We start from the raw sequence: 9,131 nt of genomic DNA on the forward strand, positions 1-9,131 counted from the left end.
CGGTCCCCGCCGCCCACAAGCCCCTCCCCCTTTTCCACCCCCCTTTCTCCTCCTTCAAAGGAGAAGCAGCGGAAGGGAGTCAGAAGGTCCCGGGTCCTAATCCCGGCTCCGCCACTTGTCTGCTGGGTGACCTCGAGCAACTCACTCTTCCCTCTGGGCCTCAGTTCCCTCGTCTGGAAAATAGGGATGGAGACCGCGAGCCCCACGACAGGGACCGGATCCAACCCGATCGGCTTGGATTCCCCCCAACTCCAGCGCTCGGCGCGTAGCGTGTAACAAATACCATCATTATTACCTTTATTATTAGTCTCTCTTTCCCCTCACCCTCTTCCCCCCCCGCCCCCGCTTCTCCCCTCCTTCATCTCCTCCTCCCTTCCTCCCTCCCCTTTCTTCCGCCCACCTGCATCTCCCTTCCTCCCCCTCCATAATAAAATGATGGTATTTGTTAAGCGCTTACTACGTGCCAAGCACCGTTCGTTCAGCCGTATTTATTGGGCGCTTACTGAATGGATGCAGAGCCTTCATTCATTCGAGAGTATTTATCGAGCGCTTACTTGGTGCAGAACACTCTACTAAACGCTGGCGCTATGCGCAGAGCACCGTACTAAGCGCTTGGAGAGTACAGTTGGGCAACAGAGAGAGAGCATCTCAACGGGTCACGGTCCAGAAGGGGGCAACGGACCACGAAACACCGTTCTGAGCACTGGGGTGGATACAGGGTCATCGGGTGGTCCCGCGGGCTCCCGGTCCCCATTTTCCGGATGAGGGAACCGAGGCCCAGAGAGGAGGAGTGAGTTCACCCGGCGGACGGGCGCTGGGGCGGGGGATCGGAACCCGTGACTTTCCGGATCCCGGGCTCCCCCCACTAGGCCCGCGCCGCCTCTCGGTAATCTCCCTCCTCCCCGCCCTCCCCCTCGCCCCCCGCGCTGCGCCCCTCCGTCCCGTCCCGCCCTCGGTCCGTCCCGGCCGCCCGGTGACCCCCCCGTCCCCCTCGCCGGCAGCCTGGGAGGCCGAGGACGTGAGCGGTCACTGCCGGACCCTGGTGCGGCTCCTGGAGCGGGCGGAGCGGCTGGGCGAGAAGCTGACGCCGCTCAAGCTGCTGGACGCGTGGACGGGGAAGGGGCCGGCCAGGCTCCGGCTGGACGCCGCCCCGGCCCCGCCCCCCACCCTGAAGCGGCACCGCCTGGAGAAGATGATCGCCCACTTCCTGCTCCGACAGTACCTCCGGTGGGTGCCCGAGGCCGCGGGGGCACGGGGACCTCCGTCCCCTCCGGCCCGCCTCGAGTCCCACAGACGATTCCTCTTCCTTCGAAACCCGATCGGGCGCCCGCCTCCTCCGAGAGGCCTTCCCCGCCCCCCCCATCTCCCCCCTCCCTTCCGCGTCGCCCCGACTCGCTCCCTTTCTTCGTCGTCATCGTGCCCCGTGTCGCATCCCTCATTCATTTATTTCTAGTCGCATCTGTCTCCCCTTCTAGACAGTCAGCTCCTCGTTTGGCAGGCGTGTTCCCTGAGCTGCCAGTCTATTCATTAATAGAAATAAATAATGGGTCTGTTGTTCCGCCGTCCTCCCCCGAGTACAGTCTTCACACAGTAAGCTCGGTAAATACGATCAGATGAAAGACCGGGAGCTCGTCTTAGCGGGCAGGACCGTGTCCATCTGCCGTCCTCCCCCAGGCGCTTAGTACGGTTGTCTTCACCCAGTAAGCGCTCGATAAATACGATCGGGTGAATGACAGACCGTGAGCTCGTCGTGGGCAGGAACGTGTCGTTCTGTTGTCCTCTCCCAAGCGCTCAGTACAGTGCTTTGCACGCGGTAAGCGCTGGATAATTACAATTGAAGTGTGTGAGGGAGGGGGAGAGACAGAGATAGAGCGAGCGAGCACAGATGTGTCCTCCACAACCCCACCGGAGCACGGCTTCCGGCCGCTCCCCTTCTGGGAATCTCCCCCTTCCCCGGGAATTCTCTGCCCGGCCCGAATTCGAAATGTGGTCCGCGCTGAGCCGGTTCTCATCCCCGTTCCACATCTCCGCCGTGTGACCTCGGGCAAGTCACCTCCCCTCTCTGGGCCTCAGTTCCCTCCTCCGGAAAATGGGGCTGGAGACCGGGAGCCCCACGGGGGATTACGATTACAAGCTAATCAGGTCCCCGTCCCCCACGGGGCTCGCAATCTCCGCCCCCGTTTTACGGGACGGAGGGAACCGAAGCCCAGAGAAGCGATCAGTACTACTAGCGTTGGCATTTAAGCGCCTACTATGTGCCGAGCGCTGTTCTAAGTGCCGGGGGACGCGGGTCGATCCGGTCGTCCCACGTGGGGTTCCCGGTCTTCATCCCCATTTTCCAGATGAGGCCCGTCACACAGCCGCCAAGTGGCGGGGGATCCGAACCCACGACGACCTCCGGCTCCCGAGCCCGGGCTCTTGCCACCGAGCGACGCCGCTTCTGTGCCAAGTGACCTGTCCCAGGCCACCCGGCGGACGAGCGGCCCGAGCGGATAAACTCTTTCCGTTCTGTTGTTTCCGCGGGGCTGCAGGGAGGACTTCAGCTTCACGGCTTTCGCTACCATTTCCTATCTGAAAAAAGGATCCAGGGCTCACCTCCTGACAGACGACAGTCACGTCGTCACCATGCAGGTCCGGAAGGCGGGGCCGCAGACCGCCGAGGTACCTCCGTTGCCGTGTTCTCATGCCGTGATCGTGCTGTGCCCCGTCCTCCCTCCGGTCCCTTCCGTCCTCCTCCCCGGCGGCCCGCGCGCTCCGCTCCTCTCACGCCGACCTCCTCCATCTCGCCCGTCTCGATCCCCGGCCCGCAGTTCCCGCCCGCCTCCAATCCCACAGACGATTCCTCTCTCCCCGGCTTCAAAGCCTTACCTCGTCTCCTCCAGGAAGCCTTCCCTGACTGTGCCCTCCTTTCCTCTTCTCCCGCTCCTTTCTGATTCGCTCCCTCCATCCCCGCCTCCCAGCACCACAGCACTGTACAGATGTCATTTATTTCTTTTAACGTCCGTGTCCCTCCGAAACCGCAGGGCACGTGTCTATCGTATCGTGTCTATCTCCAAGTGCTTAGTACAGTGCTCAGAGTAAGTGCTCAGGGGAGATGATGATTCAGAAGTAGCTCCTTGACGGCGGGGGAGGGGGGGGGGGCGAGTGTGTGTGTTTTTCTTTGTCTGCCGTTCCAAGGCTTCGTGCGGAGTACGTGCCGTCGATTCACCTCAGTGTAATCAGTTCAATCGTACTGATTGAGTACTTAATGAGTGCGGAGCACTGTCCTCTAATGGATTTGGCAGGCGTGTTCCCTGCCCGCAAGGAGCTGCCAGGCTAGAGGGGGAGGGAGGCATTAATAGAAACAAATGAATGAAGAGTGTGAGCATAAGTGCCGTGGGGCGGAAGGTGGGGTGAGGAGGGAGCGGGAGAAGAGGAAAGGGGGAGCTTAGGCAGGGAAGGCTTCCCGGAGGAGGTGGGTTTTCAGTAGGGCTTGGGAAGGGGGGAATTGGAGGCGGGAGGGAATTCCGGGCCGGAGGCGGGACGGGGGTCGGGGGGGGCGAGACGGGCGAGCCGGAGGCCCGGGGAGGAGGTCGGCGGGAGAGGAGCGGGGCGGGCGAGGGAGGAGGACGGAAGGGACCGGAGGGAGGACGGGGGCCGGGGGACGGGGGGCTTTAAAGCCAAGGGTGAGGGGTTTCCGTCTGATGCGGAGGTGGACGGGCAACCCCTGGAGGTTCTAGAGGAGCGGGAGTGAGTGTTTTTGTAGAAAAATGATCCGGCCAGCAGAGTGAAGTGGGGACTGGAATGGGGAGAGACAGGAGGCGGGGAGGTCAGAAAGGAGGCCGACGCCGTCATCCGGGCGGGAAAGGGTGACCGGATTAATGGGGGAGCCGTCTGGATGGAGAGGAAGGGGCGGGTTTTAGCCACGTTGTGAAGGTGGGACCCACGGGATCTGGTGACAGATTAAATATGTGGGTTGAATGAGAGACGTGAGTCGAGGACGAAGCCAAGGACAGGGGCCTGTGAGACGAAAAGGATGGTGGGAAAGTTAGGGGGAGGACGGGGTTTGGGTGGGTGGGAAGACGATGAGTCCGCTTTTGGACGCTTCAAGCTTTAGATGTCAGTCGGACGCTGAAGTGGAGATGTCCCCAAGGTGGGAGGAAAAGTGAGACGGCGGAGAGGGAGAGACTTGGGAATCGTCCGCGTGGAGGCGGGGGCGGAAGCCGCGGGAGCGGACGGGTCCCCCGAGGGAGCGGCCGGAGATGGACAAGGGAAGGGGACCCGGGGCCGGGCCCCGAGGGACCCCCGCGGAGGAGGAGACGCAAGAGGAGCGGCCGCGGACGGAGGGGGACGACCGGGAGGGGCCGGGGGCGGCCGAGTCGAGGATGGCGAAGGTTTCCGGGAGAAGAGGGTGGGCCGCGGGGTCCGAGGCGGCCAGGAGGATGAGGATGGAGGAGAGGCCGTTGGATTCGGCAAGAGGTCGTCGGTGACCTTTGTTTGGGCAGATTCGGTGGAGCGAAGAGGGTGGATTTAGCAAGCCCGCTCCGGTGCCAACTAGGCCGGGGACCACGAGACACCCTTGACGCCCGCTCGCCCTTTCCCGACCGTAGGGTGAATCTCCCCAGAGGCCCGGCTCCCAAACCGGCGGCGTAAAGGGGGACGGCGACGCCGAGAAGGCCGGCCGCGCCCCCCCCCGGCCTCGCGCCCGAGACCCCGAGGCCAAGAGGAGGAAGAGGGCCGGCGGCGGGGACCGCTCCGTCGTCGTCGACTGAACCTTCCGGCGACGGCCCGGACCCATCCGGCGCCCGGACGCGCCGCTGCTACGATTCCCGCTTTCCCCCTCGGACAGTCGCCCGCATCTCCTCGGCGACTCGAAGCGACCTTAGGGGAACGGATGTATATTGCCCGTCGAACGCCCCGCCCCGACAGACGGACGGGCTCGTCGCGTCGGCGGCCGAGCGTGGCGACGGGTTTGGCCCCGGGGGTCTTCGGACGCCAGCGGGAAAATCGACTTAATAAATGAAATAAGCAGCAGCTCGCAGATGCCCGTGGTTGTTTAGGGTGTCTGGTAAGCGCTCACCACGGGCCCGGGCACCGTAGTATTTGTTCGATGGCATTTGTTAAGCGCTTACCCCGGGCCGAGCACCGTTCTAAGCACCGGGGGAGACACGGGGTCATCAGGTGGTCCCGCGTGGGGCTCACAGTCGCCTTCGTCCCCATTTTACGGAGGAGGGAACCGAGGTTCCGAGCGTCTTGCTCAAAGTAGCCCCCCGGGGGGAGGGGCGGCCGGTCGGATGGGCCGCGGCCCGCGTCCCCACGCGGGGCCCGCGGGCCGCATCCCCGTTTTACAGACGAGGGGGCCGAGAGGTCACGGAGGAGTGAAGTGCCCGTCGTCGGGCAGGGACGGTCTCTATCTGTTGCCGATTTGTCCATTCCAAGCGCTTAGTACAGTGCTCTGCACCCAGTCAACGCTCAATCAGTTCCATTGAATGAATGAACAATGGAAGAATTACGATCAGAGTATTTATTAAGCGCTGACTATATGCCCGGCCCTGTACTAAGCGCGGGGGCAGGGACGAGCAAACCAGGTCGGACGCAGTCCGACAGTCCCTGTTGATGATGTTGACAACGACAACGATGATGATGGTATTTGCTAAGCGCTTATTACGCGTTCTAAGCGCTGGGGGAGATAGAAGGTCATCAGGTTGGCCCCCCCCCCCTTGGGGCTCACGGTCTTCATCCCCAATTTTACAGAGGAGGGAACTGAGGCCCACAGAAGCGACTTGCCCCAAGTCAGAGAGCAGACAAGTCGCGGAGGCGGGATCAGAACCCACCACCTCCGACTCCCAAGCCCGGGCTCTTTCCACTGAGCCGCGCTGCTGAGGGGCCTATTATCTGTCGCCGAATTGTCCGTTCCAAGCGCTTAGTACGGTGCTCTGCACATAGCGAGGGCTCACTCGATACTACTGAATGATGGACAGAGCCTGGGACCTGGGTTCGAAACATTTCTCTACACTTCCGTCCTCACCTCGGCAAAATCTGGATTCAGTCCCTGTTCTCCCTCTTCCTCCTCTGCCTGGGAGCCCCACGGCAGATATTCCGCTCAGTACGGTGCTTGGCATTTAGTAAGCAAAATACATTTTTTTCCCCTTCTATTTATATCTGTTAAGCGCTGACTACGTGCCAGGCCCTCTGCTAAGCACTGGGGCGGACACAAGGTCGGACATGGTCTGTGTTAATGTTGGTATCTGTTTAAGCGCTTACTATGTGCAGAGCACTGTTCTAAGCGCTGGGGTAGACACAGGGAGATCAGGTGGTCCCACGTGGGGCTCACGGTCTTCATCCCCATTTTACAGAGGAGGGAACCGAGGCCCAGAGAAGTGAAGTGACTTGCCCACGGTCACCCAGCTGACAAGTGGCGGAGCCGGCATTCGAACCCATGACCTCTGACTCCGAAGCCCGGGCTCTGTCCACGGAGCCGCGCTGCTTCCTCATGGAGCTCACGCTCTCCATAATAATAATGATGCTGGTATTTATGAAGCGCTTACTATGGGCCAAGGACTGTTCTAAGCTCCGGGGTGGATAGCCGTCAGGTTGTAAGTTCTTAAGTCTTCACGTAAGCGCGCGTTATACCGTCTTAAGCACTTCGTACAGTGTTCTGCACCCAGTAAGCGTCGATTCCGTATGCCTGCCTGCTGAATCCCCATCTGACAGATGAGGTGACTGAGGCCCAGAGAGGCGAAACGACTTACCCAAGGTCACAGGGCAGACCAGCGGCCGAGTCAGGACTAAGAGCTCGGCTCCTTAGAGGAGCAGCACGGTGTGGTGTATGGAGCCCGGGCTGGGGAGCCGCAAGCTCACGGGTTCCAATCCTGCCTCCGCCATGTAGCTGCTGTGTGACCCCGGGCCAGTCACTTCACTGTGCCTCAGTTTCCCTCATCTGGAAAACGGGGACGGAGGCTGGGAGACTGGGATCCGACCCCATCTGCTCGTATCTGCCCCGGCGTCTGGCACAGATTCACTGCGGGGCACTTACTTACTGAGCGCTTACTGGGCGCAGAGCACCGGAGTGAGCGCTCGGAAGGCACAGTTCCACAGTTCGGCAACAGACAGAGGCAATCCCTGCCCAACAATAATCATCTTGGCATCTGTTAAGCGCTTACGATGTGCCGGGCCCTGTTTTAAGCGCCGGGGAGGATACAAGGTCATCGGGTTGTCCCAATCGCCCAACAATAACAATAATCACCTTGGCATCTGTTAAGCGCTTACGATGTGCCAGGCCCTGTTCTAAGCAGCGCTGGGGAGGATACAAGGACATGGGGTTGTCCCACGTGCAATACCCTCATTGGTATTATTAGATCCTTGTGAATCCCAGGGCCTGTTTGATCAGCAACTAGGATACGTAGATTCTGGATCGATCCATCAATCGTTCTTTCATTTTCATTTATATTTTCTCTCATCCCCCAACTCCCGGGCTCCCGGCCACGGAGCGGCTACTGCCGGGAATTGCCGCTCGTCGGACCGGCCGCTCGCCGGCCCCGCGGACGGGGGCGACGGGCCGATGGCCACGGACCGACCTCCGGCCGGCCACCCAGCGGTTTCGGGCCGGTGCCGAGAAACCACCATCACCGTGCTCCGCCCGGTAGCCTTTCCCCCGTCCCCGGCCCCGGCCCCGCTCCTCGGGACTCGTGGCCAATCCTTAGCTTTTTATTGCCTTCTTTATCCTTCCCCTCTGCCAGCCGTCGGCTGGCAGACGTGGGACGATACCGATCTCCGTCCACGGACGTGATCCCGGAATAATAAAGAATTAAATATTCGTTAAGCGCTCGCTCTGTGCCGAGCACTGTTCTAAGCGCTGGGGGAGATCCAGGGTCATCAGGTTGGCCCACGTGAGACTCCCCGTTTTACAGATGAGGGAACAGAGAAGTCGAGTGTGACTTGCCCAAAGTCACACAGCTGACAGGTGGCGGAGCTGGGATTCGAACTCACGACCTCTGACTCCTGTGCTCTTTCCACTGCGCCACGCCGCTTCTCACCCACTGAGCCCTCAAACAAATACCACGGTGGATTCGGAAGGGAGTCACGGTCCCAGCCATTTGGAGAAGCAGCGTGGCGCAGTGGAAAGAGCACGGGGTTTGGAGTCAGGGCTCATGAGTTCGAATCCCAGCTCCGCCACTTGTCGGCTGTGTGACCGCGGGCGAGTCGCTTCACTTCTCTGCGCCTCAGTTCCCTCGTCTGTAAAATGGGGATGAAGACCGTGAGCCCCACGTGGGACCACCCGATTCCCCCGTGTCTACCCCCCAGCGCTTAGAACGGCGCTCGGCGCACAGTGAGCGCTTAACAAATACCAACGTTATTATTTATCTGCTGCGTGACCCTGGGCAAGTCACTTCACTTAATAATAAAGGTACCTGTTAAGCATTTGCTACCCACCAAGTACCTAGGGTGGGTACAAGCAAAAGGGGCCGCACGCAGTCCCTGTCCCCCGTGGGGCTCAGACTCCACCCCCCTTTTACAGATGAGGTAAAGCCCAGAGAAGCGACTCGTCCGAGGCCACCCGGCAGACAGACGGCAGCGCAGGGATTAGAACCCACGACCTTCTGACTCCCGGCTCTCCCCACTGAGCCACGCTGCTTCGCTTCTTCACTTCAGCGCTGGCACGGTGTGCCCAAGGGGACATTGCCGGCCCCCCCCCCCCCGTCCTCCATCGCCCTTAGAGCCCCCCCGTCCCCCGGCCCCGTCCTCCCTCCGGTCCTCCTCCTTCCGTCCTCCTCCCCCGCACGCCGCGCTCCTCCCCGGGCCTCCGGCTCTGCCCGTCTCGCCCCCCCGGCCCCCGTCGCGCCTCCGGGCGCCGCGTCAAATCCCCCGATTGGACGATTCCTCTCCCCCCTCTCCCCTTCTCCCTTCTCTCGCTCCCTTTCCTCGGTTCCCCCGTCCCGGCCCCGCTCACCACTTGTCTCCCATCTATCTGCGTCAACGTCCGTCTCCCCCTCTACGCCGTCGGCTCACGGCGTAGCAGGGGACGTGGCCCGCTTACCCTTACGTGCCTCTCCCACGGCACACGGCACACGGCCGGCGCCCGACGGACGCCACGGACCGCCGGCGCCTGCCGCGGTCTAACCGGCTCGGTCCGGCCGCTCGGCGGGGCAAAT

General features: G+C 61.7%; 1 protein-coding gene across 4 annotated transcripts in view; it reads left to right on the top strand.

Moving 5' to 3' along the window:
• Positions 1–5,013, top strand: part of RECQL (RecQ like helicase) — a 29,815-nt gene extending 24,802 nt beyond the window's left edge. For 2 of the 4 annotated variants that reach the window (XM_029058298.2, XM_029058299.2), the window contains 3 exons: positions 1,002–1,227; positions 2,532–2,661; positions 4,590–5,013. In XM_029058298.2, coding sequence (XP_028914131.1) covers positions 1,002–1,227; positions 2,532–2,661; positions 4,590–4,751 — 518 coding nt within the window. In that variant the 3' untranslated portion in view covers positions 4,752–5,013. The remainder of the gene's footprint in view (positions 1–1,001; positions 1,228–2,531; positions 2,662–4,589) is intronic. The other 2 variants (XM_029058300.2, XM_029058301.2) reach the window with 2 other exon arrangements.
• The last annotated feature ends 4,118 nt before the right edge of the window (positions 5,014–9,131 follow it).

This window comes from Ornithorhynchus anatinus, chromosome 2, assembly GCF_004115215.2.
Source record: "Ornithorhynchus anatinus isolate Pmale09 chromosome 2, mOrnAna1.pri.v4, whole genome shotgun sequence".
NCBI classification, from domain to species: Eukaryota; Metazoa; Chordata; class Mammalia; order Monotremata; family Ornithorhynchidae; genus Ornithorhynchus; species Ornithorhynchus anatinus.